The sequence below is a fragment of the Gossypium arboreum genome, chromosome 12 (assembly GCF_025698485.1).
Source record: "Gossypium arboreum isolate Shixiya-1 chromosome 12, ASM2569848v2, whole genome shotgun sequence".
Taxonomy (NCBI): domain Eukaryota; kingdom Viridiplantae; phylum Streptophyta; class Magnoliopsida; order Malvales; family Malvaceae; genus Gossypium; species Gossypium arboreum.
Genome location: NC_069081.1, coordinates 109,079,152 through 109,100,093, shown reverse-complemented (window position 1 = coordinate 109,100,093; position 20,942 = coordinate 109,079,152). Strand labels below are relative to the sequence as shown.

At 31.3% G+C, this 20,942-nt stretch overlaps 3 protein-coding genes and 1 long non-coding RNA gene across 9 annotated transcripts; 2 read left to right on the top strand and 2 right to left on the bottom strand.

The window, feature by feature from the left end:
* The first annotated feature begins 414 nt into the window (after positions 1-414).
* Positions 415-6,279, top strand: LOC108479078 (plant intracellular Ras-group-related LRR protein 7). The gene is made up of 10 exons (XM_017781499.2): positions 415-834; positions 2,058-2,127; positions 2,489-2,535; positions 2,922-3,030; positions 3,164-3,249; positions 3,649-3,739; positions 4,379-4,464; positions 5,384-5,470; positions 5,579-5,711; positions 5,983-6,279. The coding sequence occupies exons 1-9, from the start codon at positions 736-738 to the stop codon at positions 5,687-5,689; spliced, it is 786 nt and encodes a 261-aa protein (XP_017636988.1). The 5' UTR covers positions 415-735; the 3' UTR covers positions 5,690-5,711; positions 5,983-6,279.
* Positions 6,280-8,843: 2,564 nt separating this feature from the next.
* Positions 8,844-10,379, bottom strand: LOC108477435 ((S)-8-oxocitronellyl enol synthase CYC2). The gene has a single exon (XM_017779976.2). It carries the CDS (start codon positions 10,140-10,142, stop codon positions 9,039-9,041), a length of 1,104 nt encoding a protein of 367 aa, XP_017635465.1. The 5' UTR covers positions 10,143-10,379; the 3' UTR covers positions 8,844-9,038.
* A 7,566-nt stretch (positions 10,380-17,945) lies between these two features.
* LOC108477401 (uncharacterized) lies at positions 17,946-20,922 on the top strand. Of its 6 annotated transcripts, none has more exons than XR_008276288.1 (4): positions 17,946-18,287; positions 19,098-19,568; positions 19,715-19,925; positions 20,010-20,922. XR_008276288.1 is itself a non-coding variant. In XM_017779938.2 (3 exons), the coding sequence occupies exons 1-3, from the start codon at positions 18,217-18,219 to the stop codon at positions 20,323-20,325; spliced, it is 855 nt and encodes a 284-aa protein (XP_017635427.1). In that variant the 5' UTR covers positions 17,946-18,216; the 3' UTR covers positions 20,326-20,922. The 6 variants fall into 6 exon arrangements, 4 of the variants coding, with proteins under 4 accessions (XP_017635427.1, XP_017635428.1, XP_017635426.1 ...); XR_008276287.1 differs by having other exon boundaries at positions 20,005-20,922; XM_017779938.2 differs by lacking the exon at positions 19,715-19,925 and having other exon boundaries at positions 17,946-18,279; positions 20,005-20,922.
* On the bottom strand, positions 19,211-20,238 carry LOC128285746 (uncharacterized). The gene is made up of 2 exons (XR_008276289.1): positions 20,118-20,238; positions 19,211-19,809 (listed from the first exon to the last, which is right to left on the bottom strand). It is a non-coding gene; the product is annotated as an uncharacterized LOC128285746 (long non-coding RNA).
* Positions 20,923-20,942: the final 20 nt, after the last annotated feature.

Here is a 20,942-nt window from a genome sequence, read left to right as displayed (position 1 = left end):
CATACCAAAATTAAGAGACAAATCTTTCATCAATATATAGATATCTCAACTCAAAAATGCATCGAAATCGACTGATCTTCTAAACTTGAAAATGGACAGTTTTGGCAAAATTAATTTAATAAATTTAACCCATTCATACATGCATTAAATTTTTCCTAAAATTTAGATATTTTATTTTCTTAAATAATTACTAAAATTTCATAATTGGTTCATTATAAGGATAAAAATTGAAATTGGTCAAACTACAATAAAATTAATTTAATTTGATCATGAAAGAAAATGTTGCTATAATTTAACTCAAATTTCATTATTGTTCAATAAATAAAATAATTTATAATTAGTATATTGAATTATTGATTAGAGGAAGATGATAGTAGGATAAATCTAGCTTAAGAGCAAAATTAAACAGGATGGAATTAACCAAAATTAGTATCCGAAAAACACACACAATAAAATCGAATCAACATAAAACATGCCACCACCTTTATAAAACACAAACGCCAAAAATCCCATGCAATTCAATGAAGTTAACGTTGTTTTTTCTTCTGAGAAACAAACTTCTTTGAAAATTAACCCAAACTTGAGACCTTGTTGACTTATCCATTTCTGAATTCCAAGTCGATCCATCTCTTTAATCTCTATTTATTTTTCCCCTTTTTCCTGTTCGTAGTTCTTTTTCTTCGTCGAATTTTCTGAGGGAAAAGGGGAAAAGGGAGGGTAAAGAAAGGAAGAAAGATGGGATCTTCTGAAAGTAAAGCTGCTGATTCCAAAGCTAACCGAATTGCTCGATGGCGATCGACTGGCATTGTTGCCTTACGTGAAGCTAAATTAAATGTAAGCAAACCCTTTTTATTTATCTATGAGTTTTTATTTTCACTTTTTTCTTTTCTATATATAATTTGAGTATTTGAGGATGTGAATAGACATTTTAGATGATGATGACGATGGTTTCCGGGTTTTGTTCAATTTGTTTGTTTATATGAATTTTAATAGTCCTTATGTTGCTTATGAGCCCAATTATGCATTTCTATGGAATTTCTTATGATCTTTTAAGATTTATTTTAGTTTTCCATGAATGCCTATTGTTTATTTGTTGATGATATCTTCTGCATTTTGCTTAATATGTTGCTCTATTTCTATGCAACTTCTTATGTTTTTTCTTCCTTTTATAAGTATATAGAAGTTTTGCATAATTATTATTGTTTATATGATAAGGATACTCTTATAGAATTGAATATCAATATCCAAGTTATGAAGAATTAAAATTAAAAAAAAGTCATTTGTTTATATTTATTCAATTTTGGTTTTGGTTTTTAGCACTTCTTTTTGCTTTATAGAAGCATTCTGAAAGCAAATATCAAGTGCTAATAAAAAAGAGCATTAATCTAATATTTGTGCCTTTGTGTTGGTACCAATTACAATTAAAGAGATGCAGGGTTCAAGTTAATTTGTTATTGCAATATTTTATGTCGTATTGGTTGAGAAACACGGTAGTTTAAAAGGCTTCCAAATAGGGATTCTTGCGTTTGTTTACACTTAAATTTTGAACAAGGTTCATCTATTACAATTAAATACATGGAGGTTCATGTTAATTTTTATTTAGTCTAAGACCCTGGTATCTAGTAGCCACATTGGGTTTGAATATTCCAAAATTCAGTTGGTCTAAGACCTTCAATATCCAACAGTCACATTGGATCCCGCATATTATGAAGGCAAGCTGGATCAGACCCCAAATTGCATGTATTATTCATTGAGAAACATGATAGTTCAAATGTCTTCCAATGGGACTTCTTGCATTTGTTCATTGCGTTTGTGATGAAATGTGCATTTTAATCTTGAACAGGATTTATCTATTACAGTTACATAGAAGCAGAGTTCATGTTTATTTTTTGGGTCTAAGACCTTTGATCTCCGGTAATTACATTTCGGAGTCAAGCAGAGTTGGCACCTTTATACCTTATTGGTTGAGAAATATAGTAGTTCCAGTGAGTTCTAGTGGGGATTTTTGCATTTGTTCCTTGTGTATAAGATGAAATTTGTGCTTTGATTTGGAACAGACATTTCCTGATGAAGTTCTTGATCTGGATAAATGTGTACGAACTCTCGATTTAACGCAAAATAAATTAGGTATGCCTTTTTCAACTTGTGAATCAGATGAAACAATAGTAACTTCCTTTCTTAGGAGATTTTGCCTATATTACTCGGGCACAAGTATGAGCGTTGGATATAGGTATGAAGGTATGATTGGATTTTTAAGTTTTATGTATTTGGAGGATCTTTTGATTTCATATTCTCATACACATGTAGCAGACATGAATACTGCATTTTAGAAAAAATGAAGAGTCTGAGCAATATAGGATTTTTCAAAAGTCAGTCAAATATGATTTCCTTAGTAAAGGATGAGTATCATTTCTTTTCAATCTCATAACCTGGTTCGATGAAGCATTAAATTGCTTGGTTACTATTCTGTCAACTTTTATGCTTGCAGTTGAAATTCCTATGGAGATCAGCAAACTGGTCAACATGCAGCGACTGGTAAGATATTCTCAATTGTTGCTTGCCATATGTAGAGTTTCGTTCCATGTTATGCAGACTCGGGTGCAAGAGTCGGATACGAATATTACTTTCAACGTAATCATGGATCAATGTGTCAAAAACAAATACATCAAGATAAATAAAAGTTAGAGCAACATAGGTTTCTTTCAACACATAAATGGCGAATTATGCTTTCATGTCAATTTTGTTTTTTGTTGGACCTTTTTGTTGACGTTTCTATCCAAATCTTTAATTGGAAAAACTTAGAAAAACCTAACCATATATGTATTATACACATCATTTGTATTTGACATTTACACCTGAATACAAGTAACAAAGAGTGAAAATATTAAAGTAGCTCTTTCTTCTTCTTTTTTCCCTTCCAGATTTTAGCCTCTAATCATATTGAGCAATTACCAAGTACTATGGGGAATCTTCAGTCTCTGAAAGCTATGATACTTGATGGGAACCGAATTACTTCTTTGCCAGATGAATGTAAACACTCTTTTTCTAAATAAATGCATTTACTTGCCTCCATTATTTGTAGATTTGCTTCATGGCATTGTCTGCTAACTTCATCGGGTAAATGTAAAGTCTTATTGGCTTCTAACTGTATTTCTTTTGTCAGTGGGCGAGCTGGTAAAACTCGAGAAGTTATCAATTTCTGGAAATAAGTTAATGTCCTTGCCCAATACTATTGGCAGTTTGCGCGATGTAAGTTATTTATGGTGCTCCAATTCTACAATTTTGTTGAAAGTACTCGTATCTGGCATATGAATATATGACCTCAAATGTCCTCCAAAGTAGAAAATCTTTAAAAAAATCTGACCATACCTGTACTAAGTACATACCTTAACCAATACTCACACTTGTATCTGAGTAACATGGTATGAAACTGTTCATTATACTCCTTGGTTTTGCATATAGTTGCATGTTTGTGTAGTTCAACATTTAAGCACAAGTTTAATCTCGAGCTCATCCGACTTGAGGTTAATGAAGACTGAGAAGAGCACTAAGCATTAGACATTATTTAAAGAACTAAATAAACCTACGATAAACAACTTTATGTTTCATATAGTTCCTGGATCTAATTTATGTTGTTTGATGGTGCAGTTGTCTCTGCTTAATGTGTCTAATAACAAATTGAAGTATCTTCCTGAATCAATTGGGATCTGCTCTGCTTTGGAAGAACTGCAAGCAAATGGTGTGTTCTGCATATTTACTATTGTTGCTTTGATTCTTCATTTTTCTTGGAATGCTCATTTCCTACACATTTTTTAATATGATCATTAATATGCGGATATGAGATGACCCTCCAAGAAGGCTCTAAATACATGGAAAAAATAAGAAGAAATTGAACCACCATATCTCTGGACTCAGATGTGAGTGTTGGATATGGTTATATGTCCATCATGGGTATGCTCATATTCTTTAATTTTTTGATATAGTTGGAGGACCGCCAATCCATGTTCGAATGTGTGCAGCACACAAGTACTTCATGAAAAATGAAGAGTCAGAGGACCATATTAAGTAGTTGATTAGGCCTTCAGGGCAAATACGAGGCCTAGCAGTGGCCTTGGCCCCCAAAATGGTAAAACCACCATTTAGACCCTTAAGATTTTATAAAATTACATGAAACTATAAAGGTAAAATTGCACTCTGGACCAAAAAATTTATAATTCATTTCTGGTCCCAACTAAATTTTCTGGCTTCGTCCTTGCAAGCCTTTTTCATCCAAAGTTATGGCATATAACATAGACCAGTGAAAATAAAATGCTACACTTTCATGCATTCAATATTGTTTCTACAACTCACAACGTTACAATTTTACTTACCTTTGCAGATAATCTTATTGAAGAACTTCCTGCATCTGTTTGTAATCTTGTTCAACTAAAGTCACTTAGCTTAAACAATAACAAAGTCAACCAGGTAATTAGCACACAGTTTCCATCGTTTCTAACTTCCTCATGCTGCACAATAACTATCACAACCCGTCAACCAGCAAGGTTTACTTGTTTTTTTGAACCATATTGCATTTTGTCATACCCATAATTCGATATTATCCTCCTTAGGCATCCAAGGGTCCCTCAAGGTTTTGTCACCCTAGTACCACAGTTACGGAAAAGCCTTCTATTCCTATATGGGGGAGGTCCTAGGTTTGAACTTGGAGAGGCACACTTTGGATGACAAAGCCTTGTGGGACTTGTAGGTGCCTTAAGAAGACATTGGATTGAGAGCAAGACCTGCTGTGATATGATTCAGGGAAACGAAAGTACCTTGCTGTCAGTCGACTGTAGCAATAACACTGGCTAATTTTTTATTATACCATATATGAACTCTTGTAAAAGATTAACCTTTGGAAATAACTAATCTTGAATTAAATATTTGTTGAACCATGTGAAGTTCTTAAATTTTACAATGATGTAAAATACCAATAAACATGATTCTAAAAATTGATAGCATAAGTTTGCCGATCAAACTGTAATTGTTGTGTTGCTGTCATGCTTGCTTTTCAATTACCCAAGTCCGACTCTTCATTTTTCTTTAAGTATTCATATCTGGCATCAATGTGGAGCACAAGGCTTAGGAACAAGACATCTAAGGATCCTCCATATATATATATATATAGACTATCATACCAATGTTTGGCACAAGGTTAGGGAATATGATATCCAATGATCCTCCAAATACATGAAAAACCTTGGAAAAACCCGATTCTTCCCATGTTGGGCACATACTCATATCCAACACCTGGACCTAAGTCTGAGTAACATATAATAAAACATTGTTTAAAGACAATATTTTGTAGCTTGTTTCTATTTGTAATCTGATATCTCTTGGTTGACAGATACCTCCTAATATATTGAAAGACTGTAAAGCTCTCCAGAATTTCTCACTTCATGACAACCCCATTTCGATGTCTCAGTTTCAACAAGTAAGCTTCTCCATTCTCCTTGAATAACTGCCAAATTTGGTTCAAATATTCCAGAAAGATCTCATAAGCTTTATATGCTTTAATTAACCAAAACATTTGCATATATAGATGGATGGATTCGAAGAATTTGAAGCAAGGAGGAAAAAGAAGTTTGACAAGCAACTTGACTCGAATGTGATGATTGGTTCCAAAGGCCTTGATGCGGGTGTTGATCTATAACTCCTTTGCATTCAAAGTTCTGGTGAGGTTGAGTCTACAACAAATTTAAGACACATATAGTCATAAGCTAATCATGTTTTGCTTGAAAAATAAACTCAAATTCAATTCAGTTAGTGTTAAGTCAAGCTCTAGCAGTTTGAGCTATAGAGCAAGCCTGTATGTATCCTACTTTGGCTGAAGGTCATGCATATGTGATAATTAATGAAACATGTAAAACATTACAAGTTTCGCTTATTTCTTACTCGCAAACTCGATTGATGATTTAATTAACTCTTTTTTTTTTCTTCTGAAAGGAATAGAAAATGGTCCAGCTTGAGCTTCAGCAGTCGAGGCGAACCTGGAATAGTTGGTTATTATCTTGACAACATTAGACATCAAATAGCTTGGTGTTGCAGTTTGGACTCAATTGTATACTTACAAGACAAACAACAATGTGTACTTTCAAATTTCTATTGGATTTCATTGTAAAATGATATATGCCCGTAATTTGCAGGGCTGTATATTAAACAACTTCTTGTCTTTCTTGTTAGAGAATGATTGATTCCATTAAAATATTATGCCCCTTCTAAATGAAGGGGGTTTGATTCATGTTAAATAAGTGATAGTGAATACAGTTTTGAAATTTATTTAGGCTTAATGCAAAAATTTCCCCCTAAAATATCCCGGTTTTCTCAGCTTGATACTTAAAAAGAATTTTGCAACAACAGTTTAGGATATAAAGTTTACTTCCATTACATGGTTTACCCCAATACATTGACTCTATTAGAAAAGGGTAAACTACATCATTAGTAACTAAATTATGGGTAAGTTTTCATTTTGGTCACTTAACTAAAAAAAATAACAATTTGGAAATTGAAGTATTCAAAAGTTTTCATTTAAGTTACTTAGCTGTTAAAATCGATGCTATATAGTTTTCTATGTTTGCACTGTCTACACTAATCGAAAGTTCTCTTTCCCCTTCTCTCTATAATTCAATTTTTATTTCATGAAACATCTTTGGATGTCATGAATCTGTAAACTAAAATTCAAATAAATTTTTTTTCCAATCTCTGACAGTAACCTTTAGATCGACTTGGATTTAAGGTATGTTTTTCTACTCGTCGATAGGTATTGATCCACCATACTGATCGTCAAATCATCGCTTGGAGCTCGTTGGCAAAACTTTAAAAAGAAAAACTTAATAGTCTAATGGCTTAAATAAAAACTTTTAAATAGTTCAATAACTTAAATGAAAACTTTAGTACCTAATAACAACATTGACCATTGACAAAACCAAAGTTGGTGAATTGGATAAGATGAAAGATACATGAATTTTTTTTTTAAACATAGCAGCTCGCATGACAATTCACATGTACTTCATGTTATTTTTTCTTAATTTTTATTAACTTTTATTTTTTTAATATTTTATAATTTTTAAATCATTAATCGACATGGTATATAAAACAAATAGTATTATGTCAGCATCAAATATATGTGGACTACCACACCCATGCCAATAACATTAAAAATTAATTTTTTAGTCGGTATACCTTTTTGAGAAGTTAATAACTAAATTTAACTTAAAAAAGAATAATGGACAAATTGACTAAAAATTGTAAATGTTGAGAGCTAGATTTATGTGTGACATTATTTGATCGGTTGATGAGAAATTTCAATGTTTTTATAATTCTTTTAGAAATTTTATAAATTTTGTAGGCATGACATTATTTGATCTGTTGATGAGAATTTTGTAAGAGAAATATAAAATAAGGTAATGGGATAGAAAAAATGATAATAGAAGAGCGAAAATAGATACTAAAATGATAAGTTTTCTTAGGTTGCTATGACCGGGACCTCTAAAATGAAGAAAAATTTATTTCAGTTTTTAAAATTTTTAAAATTTTATAAAATTTTAAATTAATAAAATTAAAATTACACTTTGACCCTCTCTAAAAATATAAAATTTTGATTTAATTTTTAAAATTTATAAAGATATAGATTACTAAAACGATAAAATTACGTTTTACTATCATAAAATTTATAATTTTATTTCGACTTCCTTTAAAAAAATATTTTTGATTTCATCTCTGGAGCACCCTATCATACAAAAAGTCATGGGGTGATCTTTTTTGTCTACGTACTCATTGCAGCTTCTTATTTGATATTTGCCTTCAAATTTGAATAAACAATCTTTTCATTAATTTTTTTTACAAGTTTAGATTCAACTCATGCAATTTTTTATCTTAGAGTTTTTTTTCGTGCGTTACGGGTGATTTCAATTATATTAATAATAATGATTAAAATTAATTATTGAAATTTAATTTTTTAAATAAATTCATGAAATATTTTCCACATACACCAAAATAAAAACAGATGGATCCAATTATAACTAATATATAACATAATTATTAAAATAATTAAAATAATATTATATTACCTCATTAATAATTAAAATAATCTTCTAGTTTGTTTGGTACCATTATAATTTGAATATGATTCAACATTGCTTATTCGAAAAACCATTGTTTTTATATTTAATTCTATCTTATAAATGATAACAATCTCTTATTTTTTATTGATAATTTTTTCCTAAATGCTGCTTGATTCAATATGTCGACAGTATTTATATAGTTGAGCTTAAATGATTGGTATATAACTTTAATATTAATTAAGTGATAATTAATATTTTTAGATTTTTATTTGAGTAATAACTCTATTTTACATTAATAAAATTAGTAAAACTTTTTTATGTGAACTATTTTTAACTAATAATTTTAATTTAAAATTATAATTATAATTATAATTATCATATTTTTATTATATTTTATATTTAGAGTTTTATTCACATAATTATTCGATTTTAAAATTAGCATAACTTTTTAACTAATAATTATAAATTAAATTATATTTTTTGAATAATTTACGATTATATATGTTCTTTTTAATATAATGCTTAGAACTAACCATAGTGCCCTCAACTCATAAATAGAAGGGTAATGCACTTCAACTACTTAAACTCACAGCAACAATACCCATGCCAATCGAGCTAAGATTCAATCGGTTAAGTAATAATTATTTTTAAGTATATGATTATCATAAATTTTATTAAATTATAATTATTTTTAAATTTATAATTATTTAATAATATTATGGAAAATAAAAGGTATTCCCGCTATTGTAAGGTAATATCAATGGAGGTATTAAAGTATGACTTCATGTATCAGAACATTGATAATCAAGAAAAGGGTTGCCTGCTTCCAAAACTCATATTTTCTTTAATTGGGATTCTACCAAAACAGTCTCAAATTTATTTTTGTTTGCCCTATTGATTTGGTTGAAAAATTAAACCTTAGGATAAGAAAGAAAATGCCTAGGGAATGAAGTTTTCATGTCTCATGACATCAATCCAACACAAGATTGAATCAAGTGTGTTGCATCTCATTGTAAAACTCAGCCCATCAACTTTAGCTCTGGACCCCAACAGTTTGGCTCGGAACCTAAACAAGATGTCCATGAATTGCCAATTTGCCAACTCTTCCATCTTCGTCTCCACCAACCTTTCCTTCTCCACTATTTCTTCCCATACCCTTTTTTTGTCTCCCATGGCCCTCGTATACCAAAATTCCTCCATACACGTCTCTTTAGGCACTCTAACTCCAAATTTCTTTCCCAATATTGGCCATATCTCCTTCCAACTGAAACTCGAACCGTTGATTGCATTGAACGCCTCGCCGTTGGAAGACACTCCATCTCCATTCCTGGTGGCTGCCCAAATTTGTTGTTCGGCAACGAGTCTGGCATCGGAACCGTCTATATAACTCTCTTCCCAACACTCAATTGTCCCTCCAAACACAAAAGGGAGGTTCAAATGCTTACAAATAGTACCATAAACACATAAACTCCCTATGAAATTAAACAAAGTCCTATTAGAACTACCCATTAACAAGCCAGGTCTATGCACAGTCCAACTCACCTTACCATCCAATCTCTCATGGAGGGTATCTTCAAGGACGTAGTAAAAGTTGGAGCTCACTTTCGGTCTTGGCCATTCTTCATCGAACAAATGGGTTGTTTTCCCATTCACAGCTATGGGTACATAATGACTCATCCCTGTTTGAAGGACAAAATGCTTCATCCCCTTTGCTATGGGGAGGATGGCACTCAAGACATTGGACAACATTGCCTTGTTTTCCTCACAACACTCAGCAGTATCCAATGGATGCTGGGAAGCCCAAGTGACCCAAAAAACATGAGTCACATCATGCAGTATTGATAGCTTCTGCTTGGTTTCAAATGGATCTAACAGGTCACAGGGTATGAAATGGTAGCTAGAACTTTTGATGGGTATTATTTCAGGTTGTCGAGCTACACCATAGATCTTCCACTTAGATTTTGAGATGAGCCTTTTGGTTAGCTCTCTTCCAACAAGCCCAGTAACACCAAAGATGATGGCAACACCATTACTGTCTGCCATTGGTTTTAACTTGGATATACTTTGGCTCTTCAGCGTTGAACCATCTTTATAGAAAGAAAATCTGTCTCAAATGACTTTAATTAGTAGCTTTAAGAACCACTTAAGGCTGGCATGTGTAGATGTAATGAATGAAATTTGTGTGGTGGGAAGTCATGGTTGAAGAAAAAAACAGGAAGTTCACTTCTTTTGATGGCGAATTTGTTGGTTGGAGTAGATTATATTTTAAGTAACAAAAGACTTCTTTGTAAAGTGATTGGCATGTTAGGCCTTATTTTGTGAAGTGATTGACATCTTCATGAGGCTTCATCAAAGCTCAGGTAAATTTAACTTGTCCGCTGGCAAGATTGTGAGATTGGCCGACACTTTGCTGGCATCTCAGTTACAATTTCCAAGTAAAAGGTTTAAAATATTTGTGTATTTCTTTCATCATATACAGTTCACCAAGTTTGTTTTTGTCAATGGTCAATGCTGTTATTAGGGGGCAAATCTCTCTGATAGGCTGAGGTTATTAAGGCAAAAAATTTAACCAAGTCCCACCCAACTCCACATTTGTTGCGAACACCAGGTTTTAAAGACGCTCTCATAAAATAGGAAGGATGGTATAAAATAAGAACGTTATCTATTTTAATAATTTAATATTATATCAGTAATTTTATATTGAATTTTAGGATTATGAAAATACTAAAATTTAGAATAAAAATTGATATAATATTAAACTATTATAAAAGAGATATAAATATCATGATGTCACTATTTCATACAATAACGTAACGTTACTATATCATACAATCTTTTTCTATCGGTATTGTATCAATAACATTCATTAGGTGTATGAATAAAATGAAGTAAAAAAAAAAGACCTTTAAGGTAAATGTTTTTTTCTACAAAGGTAAGTTTTTTGGTTATATGTTTTTATTATATGCATTAATTAACAAAAATACCCTTTCATATTTTAATTTGTTGCATGGATGGTATCCCAGAGGCGAACTTAGAAGAACTGGCAGGGGCCTCGGCCCCCCTAAAATAAAAAATTACCATTTAGACCCTTTAAAATTTTTTAAAATTTTAAATTAATAAATGTAAAATTATACTTTGGTCCTCCTAAAATTATAAAAATTTGATTTAATTTTTTAAAAATTATAAAGATATAGACAATAAAAAATTAAAATTTCACTCGGCCCCCCTAAAAAATTTATCTGCCTTCGCCCTTGTGGTGTCCCATAAACTTTAATTCCCTTATAGTCCCTTCAATTTTCTTTTATTTCCCAATGTATTTATTAAAACAAGTCTAGTGATTAATTTTTCGTATTTTGTAATCAGTCCAATTTTACAGTAATTTAATTCCATATTAATTGAATTTAGTTTACCAATTTCATCCTCCCACTTTTTACATATTTTAAAATTTATCAATATATAATTAAATTTTGCTTATTCCTAAAGCTATAAATTATTAGGCATAGTGATTTTTTCTCTCTAATTTTATTGAAAAAAAATCATTTTAGCTCTCCGTTAATTTTTTTGCTTCTATTAATCATCGACCTTGCATGTTTTGTTAAATCACCTCAAAATGGATGAAAAAGTAATTTGTTAATGTGGCATACACATGGATTGCAATTAATTTTTTTATAATTTTATACTTTTTAATAATTTTAACGATTTTTATTTTTAAAATAAATTTATATTTTTTGAATTTTAAAATTTTTAAAATTAACTAAATGATGATGTGTTATCCACATGGCAATTCATCCATTTTGGAGTGATTTGTCAAAAAAAAATTAAGGGCTAAAAAGGCCGAAAATAAATAAATGACTAAAATAACTTTTTTCTAAAATTAGAGGACCAAATAAGTCATTATACCAAATTATTATTACCTTATATTATTTTCAATAAAAAACACTACTTGAGGTTGCTAATGTTTCAAAAACGATTTCTCATATCCTTTATTACCAATTTAATAAAAGCTGCTAATGTTTTATATAATACTTCCAAATTTCATATACTCGCTAAAACTAGGTTATAGTAAAAAAAAAATCAAATTATGTTAAAATAATAGATAATTAATTTTAAAATTAAGTTGTTAAAATATAAACGTATTTAATACCATAATTTTAAACAACTCACATACATTTTAATGCATTATAGTGCAGGCTAGCATTATTTAATGGGCTAAATTCTTTAAATATGTCTCTTTTTTTTAATTCATTTTTTTTAATTTAAGGAAATAAGTCGATTTTAAAAAGAGTGTGAAAGTGCGTCTAACTATGAGTTTCATCATCATCAAGTTTGAACCATAAAATGTCACGATCTAACTCATAATTTAACTTATACTTCCAACATTTATATTCCAATGAGAAAAGAATTCGAAGACTAGTATATACTTAATACCACTACTAAGTAAATTAAAATCTTTCAGAGTTGATAAAACTTTATTTTAATATACAAAAATGTCATCAATAAACCTGTTTAAAATAGTCACTTTGTACTAAAATTTGTAATTTGACCATTTAATTTCACTTACAACAAAGACCATGAGACGTAGCCTCTAGGTCACTCCATTATATGTAAGTTACCACTAAGAAACAAATTTGCCGATGCACTACGAACTCTGGCTTGGTCCTTTCTTGAACTAGCACAATCCCTCATTTGCCTGCAATACATAATAACGCATGTAAGTTCAAATGAACTTAACGAGTTCCATACCTTATTAACACAACTCTAACACATTTGCACTTTGTGACTGGAACTTCACGATGGTTTTGTCCATATTAAGATGGTACACCATCATCCTTTCCAAACTAGGTGGTTTCTTGGCGATTTTCCCTTCCATTTCCATTTTTATTTTATTCCTTTTATGGCCCTTGTGTAACTATCTCCTTAAGAGGGAAACTTTCGCGGTTTCCTACTTGGGAATTGTAAAAGATAATCTGTCAACAATGCCCATAACGCGCCTTGCATTGATGACTACAAATATCCACCTAAGACTATTCTTGGCGAATGGTCCTTATTGCAGACGGTAAGTAGTATTTTGTCCTACCGAACTCGAACTTGCATTACGATCCTTTTGAATCCACAGGGGAAACACCCTTGTGACATAATATAGAAAGTTTACTTTTTCCCATCAAATGGACAGATCAGACGACACACCCCATTCCTTCTCTGTACTACGAATAAAGGATCCACTCATTGTGGTTATCTCTTTGAAACAAATAACTTGTAGGCAAATTCTTATCAACGAGTCCCCTTTTTGAAGAAACATATATATGAAACAATCTTGACGGACTATCATATCTTTCTTGTACGGTCTCACGTAAATAGATAGTTTGCCCATAATATTGGACTTCAAGAAAACGAGCCCATACTTGGCGGACTTATAAAATCAAATACAAATCTCCAACAAGCCTATAAGCTCTCACTAGAGTGAATTTCATATCCACTGTAGATGCAAGCTGTAAGATAAATTGGCAGACCATCATAACTTGTATCCGCCTCACTTATCCTGCTAGCACAAGCATAACAACCTTCTCAATGTAATGGATCACTTGGTTGTAGACTCTTACAAACGAACATAATGTGGAATCATATTTACACAGTAGTTCTGGCGAACTTCCCCTTCAGCGAAAGCCTCAGTGGACTTTCCCCATTTTAGATAACTTCACGAATTTCCACATTAGATAGTCCTGATGGACTTCTACATTTAAGATTATCTTAACGGACTTCCACATTTTATAGGCCTAATGGACTTCTACATTTAGATAGTCCCTCCAGACTTCTCATATTAGGTAGTCCTTGCGAACTTCCCACATTTCCAGTAATACCATGGCCATGGACTTCCATACGTACTATTAAAGGATCTAGTACGTCTTATAAAGGGCTTTTATACGTCCCACACAGGGGGCTCTCAAACGAGTGTGCACTAAGTCTCCGTATAATTTAATCTCATTTCCTGGCTTAGTCCAACTGAACCTTCCTCAAAGCCACATAAATAAAATGCATATGCAATCCTATGTATGACCATCCGAACCTCCGCAAAGCCACATAAATATCATGCATAACATATACAACAATCTGCCAATAGATATTGTCTATCACATGACATATGATATGTCGATCATAACATTATGCAACATAATCACATTTACTACCAATCATTCATATCAATTCAATACGCAACACAACTTCACCCCAAGCCTTTCTTTTACTTAATATAAATAACCTACAACCATACAATCACATCTTATTATGCAATGCATACCACACCAAACATTTCATCAATTTAGAATAATTAGACTCATTACCAATAGTATTTGCATGTCAACATTACATGTACACACAAGACATCAAAACTTCGCCACAAGTGAATTCACCATTGATAAAACACTGATTCATCATATTCAATGTTGATGACACAGAACATATCTATTCAAGATCTAAGTTCGAGAACTCACCTAAAAGTTGACGCCAAATCCATCTTCTAAGCCTTTTTCCCTTGCGACGTAAGCTCTAATATGCAAAATTTCCAATTTTTGAGACTTAAACCTTAGTCTCTTCCTTTCATGCATAAATATTTCATAATATTTCTCTCTTCCATAAACCAGAGAAAAGAAGAACAAGAAGAATAAAAGAATCATCCTCGAAGAAGAAAGCCTTTCCTATATATATATAGTCTTTCCGACCTTTATAACCAAAACCAATTCACAACCACCTAAAAAATACATTAATCATCATGTGTTCCACTAAGATATGCTTAGTTCAATAATAATGGGAATATGGTTGAAATTCAACTTTTCTTCAACTAGCACACTACTTGTTCTTATTTGCAAAAAGAACCCGCCAAATTAGAGGACCTTTCAATTTAGTACGCCAAACTCTTTTGCTACTCTAGACCTTAAAGATCAAGGTGTGACATGACATCAACTTTAAAAAAAATTAACCTGCTCTAAACCCAAGTTCATTTATTTTAATTTTTTTAAATTGTGATTAATTAATTTAAAAAAAAAAAGAGTTTGGCATCATTTCTTATTAGATTTGCTTAATGATTTATCTCTGGAGTTGTGTGCTAATATATATTTACACACATGTTATGATTACAGCATAGAAGAAAAAAGAGGAACAAATGTTCCTTTAATAAATTATTAAATTAAGAAGATAGAAAATGGAGGAAATAACCTTACAAGGGTAAAAGGAGGACTAGCATAAAGGCTGTAGAATGAGACTAGTACTGATAAATTTTAGGAATTTTTAAATTTAATTAATATTAAATATGTATAGAGGGTAATTTCATAAATATCTCGGGGCAGGATGGTTTCATTCTAAACTCGACCCGACTAGACTATTTTTAAAAATTAACCACCCCGACCTGTCCCAACCCTCAATTTCAAGAAAAAAAAAACCAACTCTATCGGGTTGGATCAAGTTGGAACTCGTCAGATTTAGGTTTTTTTGTCTTCCCTACAGCGAACCCATGTGAGATATTAAATTAAGAAAAAAGATATCGTATTTCAAGTCACTTGCAAAAGAACTCTGAAAAGTTAGGATAAAGTACAAAAAAAAAAAGATCCAAAAGAAAAAAATGCAATTAAAACATTATATATTTTGGTAGTAATGCACCCAATTATTCCAAATAGGTACGAATTCAATCAGTTTGGTCCAATGTGAAGCCTAAACTATAGTAAAAGAAATTGTTGTAAGTGACTTGAAAGAGGGAACTCTTTTTCTTATTTTAATATCTCACATGGGCTAGCCGATGAGTTATAAAGAGCTAAAAATATTTTTTTTAAAATATTTTTTTAATTTCTAGAGTTAGGACTAAATTGATAGATTTTATAAATGTTGAGGGCAACTTTGTTATTTTTTTAGAATTAGAACTAAAATGACAAATTTTATAAACATTGAGGGCTAAAATTGTTGAATTTTTATATTTAAGATCAAATTGATAGAATATATAAACATTAGAGTGCTAATTTTGTTACTAGACCAATAAAAAAAAGGTTTCATATCAACGCAAAGTGATTAAAATATTAATTTTGTAAAATTTAGTGAATAAATAAAAATAATAATAATTAAATGATCAAAATAGAACGAAGTGATTATTTTTATAGTTCACCTTTAAGAAATGATTTTTAATATTTTTCGAAGAGAGGTTAGAAATGTGTAGATTAATTTAATTATTTTTTAATGTTATGATTTAAACAGTGAACATCTACTAGAAATCCAGAGCTTTATATATTTGAAAAAGAGAAAATATAATGTCAGATGTTTCAAGAGAAGGCTACAACAGGCTGGAATGATAGGATTCGGAATAGTAGCTGGAAATGACGTAAATTATAAACTGATGGAAGACAATGAGAATCATGTGTTTAGGTTTGGGAGACCATACCAACAACATTTGTCATTTGCCTTTTTCTATTTTTTTATTTCTTTTGATCAATTTGATTGTTGGAAAACAAGGATGATGCGTGAACCAATGTTCAGTCATATTTAAATATAAAGGCATGTTTATAATTAACGTTGAAATTTCCTACTTTTTATTATGTTATAGAAAGTGGGTAAGAGAGGATCTAAGATCACAACAAAAAGGAATATATGATTCCATTATTATGGCTTACATCTATGAGAAAAAGGCTTCAAAGATTGCGTTGTTGATTTTATGAATTGGATTAAATTATATTTTAAATTTAGTTTTTAAGAATTATGTTGATTTATTTTTGTTTTCAATTTTAAATTTAATTATTAATTTTATTAAATTTTTTTGTTAAGTTTACTAGTAAGATATTTTAAAATAAAAGAATATACTTATTAATCATTTAATAAAATTGGATAAATTACATTACAAATCATTCTAAAATAACTTTAAAATAATATCCTTCTTATTTTAATATCCAAAATTATTGGTACCATGAGTTTTGCGACATGAGGGTTAAGGCAGAAAGATAAAAAAGTAGAGCATATTTTGATAATGATGCGGATGCTTAAAATTCAAAAGAAGAGAAAAGACCAAAGCGAATTTTCATGTATCATTTCTATAATTGTTTTGAATTTTAATGGACAACAAGCACTGCTGATATATAATATAAAATATACTTTGACTTGAAATAGAGTTATAGATACTAAAATATTAAAGATAAATTTGGATGGACGGTGCATTTATTTGCGGTTAGTTAAAATCAATGGTAGCGATAAGATTAAATATTGTAGTAATATTGTAGCGTGAAATAAAAAAATAAACTAAATGCACCACATCATCCATTTAAACTTACCTAAATTAACCCCAAAATATATTTATTTGAATTAGTGTTATGAGCGGGGGCAAGTGGAGGGACAGAGGGGACTAGCAGGCCCAGCCACCTATAATGAAAATTTTAACTTTTAATCTCTTTACAATTTATAAAATTTTAAATTAATATATTATAAAATTACACTTTAATCCTTAAATTTAGTCTTTTAAAAATTATAAATATATAAGTTATTAAAATGTTGAATTGCTCTTTTACTATTATAAAAATACACAATTTAATTTTAACCTCCAAATTTTGTTTTCTCCTAATCATGAATTAATCGAATATTAATTTAATTAAAAATTTATAAAATAAATTATATTATTATAAGAATATATTTATTGTGATCATGTATATATGCACGATTCAGATATTGAATTCACTTCTAAATTTGGAAATATCAATATCTTATGAAATATATTTTGGAAGGAAAACTCTAAAAAAAATAAAAAGTAATTTAAAAATTAAATTCGTAATTAACGTTAGCCAAAGATTTAAACGTACATCTATTCAACCATTAAACGGGCCAAGCCTAAAGCGTAGGCCCGATACAGTTCAACTTCGAAAAGGTCCATTGGGAAGCTCCTCATGTATGTTCACCTTTGGATTTCAAAATGCACAAAATAATTGACAGTGACGAGGAGGAACCCTAAGTAAAATTATCTTCAAATCAAATTCACGTAATATGTTCCAATCACAGCAATCTTCATTAAAGTACTTCCCTCCTCCAACTGACCTCTGTGCTCATCTGGGTCAGTTGACCTTAACCCATCTCGACTTTGAACCCCGGCCTCGATTATATGAGGACCCAAATGCGGCTTCTCCAAGTTGGATCACTACACCCACTGATCCCATTACATATGGTACTGCTGTAAGTTCTCTTTTTCACCCTGCATTGCTGAATGTGAAATTTGGATCTTGCATTAATGCATTGGAAATGTATTAAATTTTATTTAGCATTTTGATTTTATTTGTTCTGATTCGTGTTTTCTAATCTATTTGAACATTACCAGTAATCATTCTTGAAAATCTAAATTTAGCCGGTACTAGTTCAAATGTTTAGCAGATGAATGCTTTCTTCCAATAAAGTTTGTGTTTTATGTTCGTAAATATCCATAAAATGCTATCGCAATTGTCATCGTTTGTTTATTTATTTGTGTTAGTACAGTAGATGAATGGCTTATACTTTATATATTTCGGGGTTTGCAGTTTTCAATAGCCGCTTTAAATTCCACTAGTAACAATGAAGTTTGTATTTTATATCTGTAAAATGCTACCCCCAATGTTATTTATGCTTATAATGCTTCTACACCCACAAATATTTGTGTTTGTTTGATGATGCGGCTATCATCATTTGTTTATTTGTTTGTGTTCGTAGAATAGATGAATGGATTTTTATCTTTTGGGTTATTTGTACTTTATATATTTCGGGTTTGCAGTCGTTGTAGCGGCTTTGATTTCCACTGGTAACAATGAAGTTTGTGTTTTATGTTTGTAAGTATCCATAAACACTACTATCGATGTCATTTATGCATAATATGTGACTATATTGACAAATATTTGTGTTAACTATACGGCTATCATCATTTGGTTATTTGTTTATTCATTTGTGTTAGTAGAATAGATGAATGGCTTTTTGGCATTGGGGTTGTTTATACTTTATACATTTTGAGGTTTTCAGTCACCGGTAGCGGCTTTGAATTCTGCTAGTAAGAATGATTGGATGAAGCAATCTTTGGTGAATAATGTAATAGGAAGCACAATGAATCAAAGCAACCTGATTCAACTACGGCAGTATGATGTTTGTAATGTTGTATGCAAAACCAAAGATGGTTGTAAGAGACACCTTATGGGAAAGAAGCATCCGAGGAATTTGCAAGCAATGATAAATCCCGTTACTGCACTATTTCCAGAAATTTCTAATACTATCAATAACGTAAGCATCGTGGACAAAACAGGAAATGTAGGTGGACAGTTGATATTTGGGGCTTCTGGTGTGGCAAATTTTCATGAATTGGATAGAAAGAAGCAACAACTTTTGAATGCTGGGGCTCCCGTTGGTTCCATTCGGATGTGCACCATATGCAATGTTGCTTGTAATAGCAATGATGCTTTCGTTAAACATATTTCCGGAAGAAGACATGTTGCTCAGGTACGTTAATTAGTAAACTAGGAAAAAATTGTAGCCTTTTCTTCAGAATAGAGTTAAATCCCAAGTGTTTTCTATTTATTTTTATATTATCTTAAGCATGCATGTAAAAGGTTATTTGTCATTGGGCCATGAATTCACTTTTGCAGCTTTCTATAAGAGGTGGCATTCAGTAGGTCCGGGATGTAAATCCTAGCATCTAGAACTGATAATCCCCTATCCACAAGCTACGGCTTTCTTTTACCTGAAAAAATGTAGATGTTTTGAGAGTTGTATACTTCCATATAAATACAATTATTTATTTGTTCAAATAACCTTTCCTCTTCTTGAACCTGTCCCATTATCCATTTGTTATCTTTTGTAAGTTTGATTTCTGTGTTTCGACTTTATAAGTGTTCAAGTTGTATGAATCTTAATATGTATATATGTAATTATGTAGGTCAGATTAATAGCTATTGACGGGATCAGACCTTATCTTGCTGCCATCCAAGCTAATTATCACTTTTGGAATAAAGGCAAGAAGATAACTAAGAATAAGATCAGTCAACCTACATGGTGCGAAGTCTGCCAAATCAACTGTAACAGCAGCGATGTCTATGCAAAACACTTGTCTGGGAAAAAACACCTGAAGAACCTTCAGAATTTGGAAAAATCAAAGAACAGCACATGTTATTCTTCTTCCATTGACACACCGATTGCAGCAAATCTGTTTAATTGGAGCAGTGGAGAACCCAGCAGCCGATGGTTGCAGTGGTGCTGATGCACAAAAATCGAAAAAGATGATTGCACGGTCTGAGGCAGCCAAGGAGGATTTGGAGACGAAGAAACAGAAAGTGATGGAGGGTGGAGCAGCCGCCACTGCCATTAGGGTATGCGTTTTTTGTAATGTGGTATGCAACAGTCAGAAGGTCTTCAATTATCATCTTAGAGGGCAAAAGCATGCCACCATGGTAAAGAAGCTAGCCAATGGCCGAATACCAACTGTGACACCTCAAACGAGATAAAGACGGATATAGAGAGAGAATTCATAGGATGATTATTGCTATTCACATGATTCTTATTCTGGCCTCCCAACCGGGAATTAATCCTTGTCGAAATTCAGTTTTACATCTGTTTGCTCCACATTTGAACTGTTTAAAAAGTTTATTGGAGCAAAAGAGGCATAATTTTGAACTTTTTTTAGAATGTGATGAGAAGAAATGTTTTGGCTAACATTGATGAAATTAGGTTAAGTGGGTTAGCCAAATTATTAAATTAGGTTAAGTGGGTTAGCCAAATTATTACTGAAAAGGATGGAGAAAGCAACCACCTTCCTACTTAAGAGTCAAATGGATAAATTCTTCATTTTTATATTAAATTCAATAATTAATAGTATTT

Bases quoted from the DNA above. Each gene is read 5' to 3' on its own strand.
- LOC108479078 (XM_017781499.2), top strand. From the start codon at position 736: ATGGGATCTTCTGAAAGTAAAGCTGCTGATTCCAAAGCTAACCGAATT. The intron at 3,250-3,648 runs GTAAGTTATTTA...TTGATGGTGCAG, and splicing joins CTATTGGCAGTTTGCGCGAT to TTGTCTCTGCTTAATGTGTC. The intron at 5,471-5,578 runs GTAAGCTTCTCC...TTGCATATATAG, and splicing joins CGATGTCTCAGTTTCAACAA to ATGGATGGATTCGAAGAATT.
- LOC108477435 (XM_017779976.2), bottom strand. From the start codon at position 10,142: ATGGCAGACAGTAATGGTGTTGCCATCATCTTTGGTGTTACTGGGCTT.
- LOC108477401 (XM_017779937.2), top strand. From the start codon at position 18,102: ATGTTCCAATCACAGCAATCTTCATTAAAGTACTTCCCTCCTCCAACT. The intron at 18,288-19,097 runs GTAAGTTCTCTT...TGAGGTTTTCAG, and splicing joins CCATTACATATGGTACTGCT to TCACCGGTAGCGGCTTTGAA. The intron at 19,569-20,004 runs GTACGTTAATTA...GTAATTATGTAG, and splicing joins GAAGAAGACATGTTGCTCAG to GTCAGATTAATAGCTATTGA.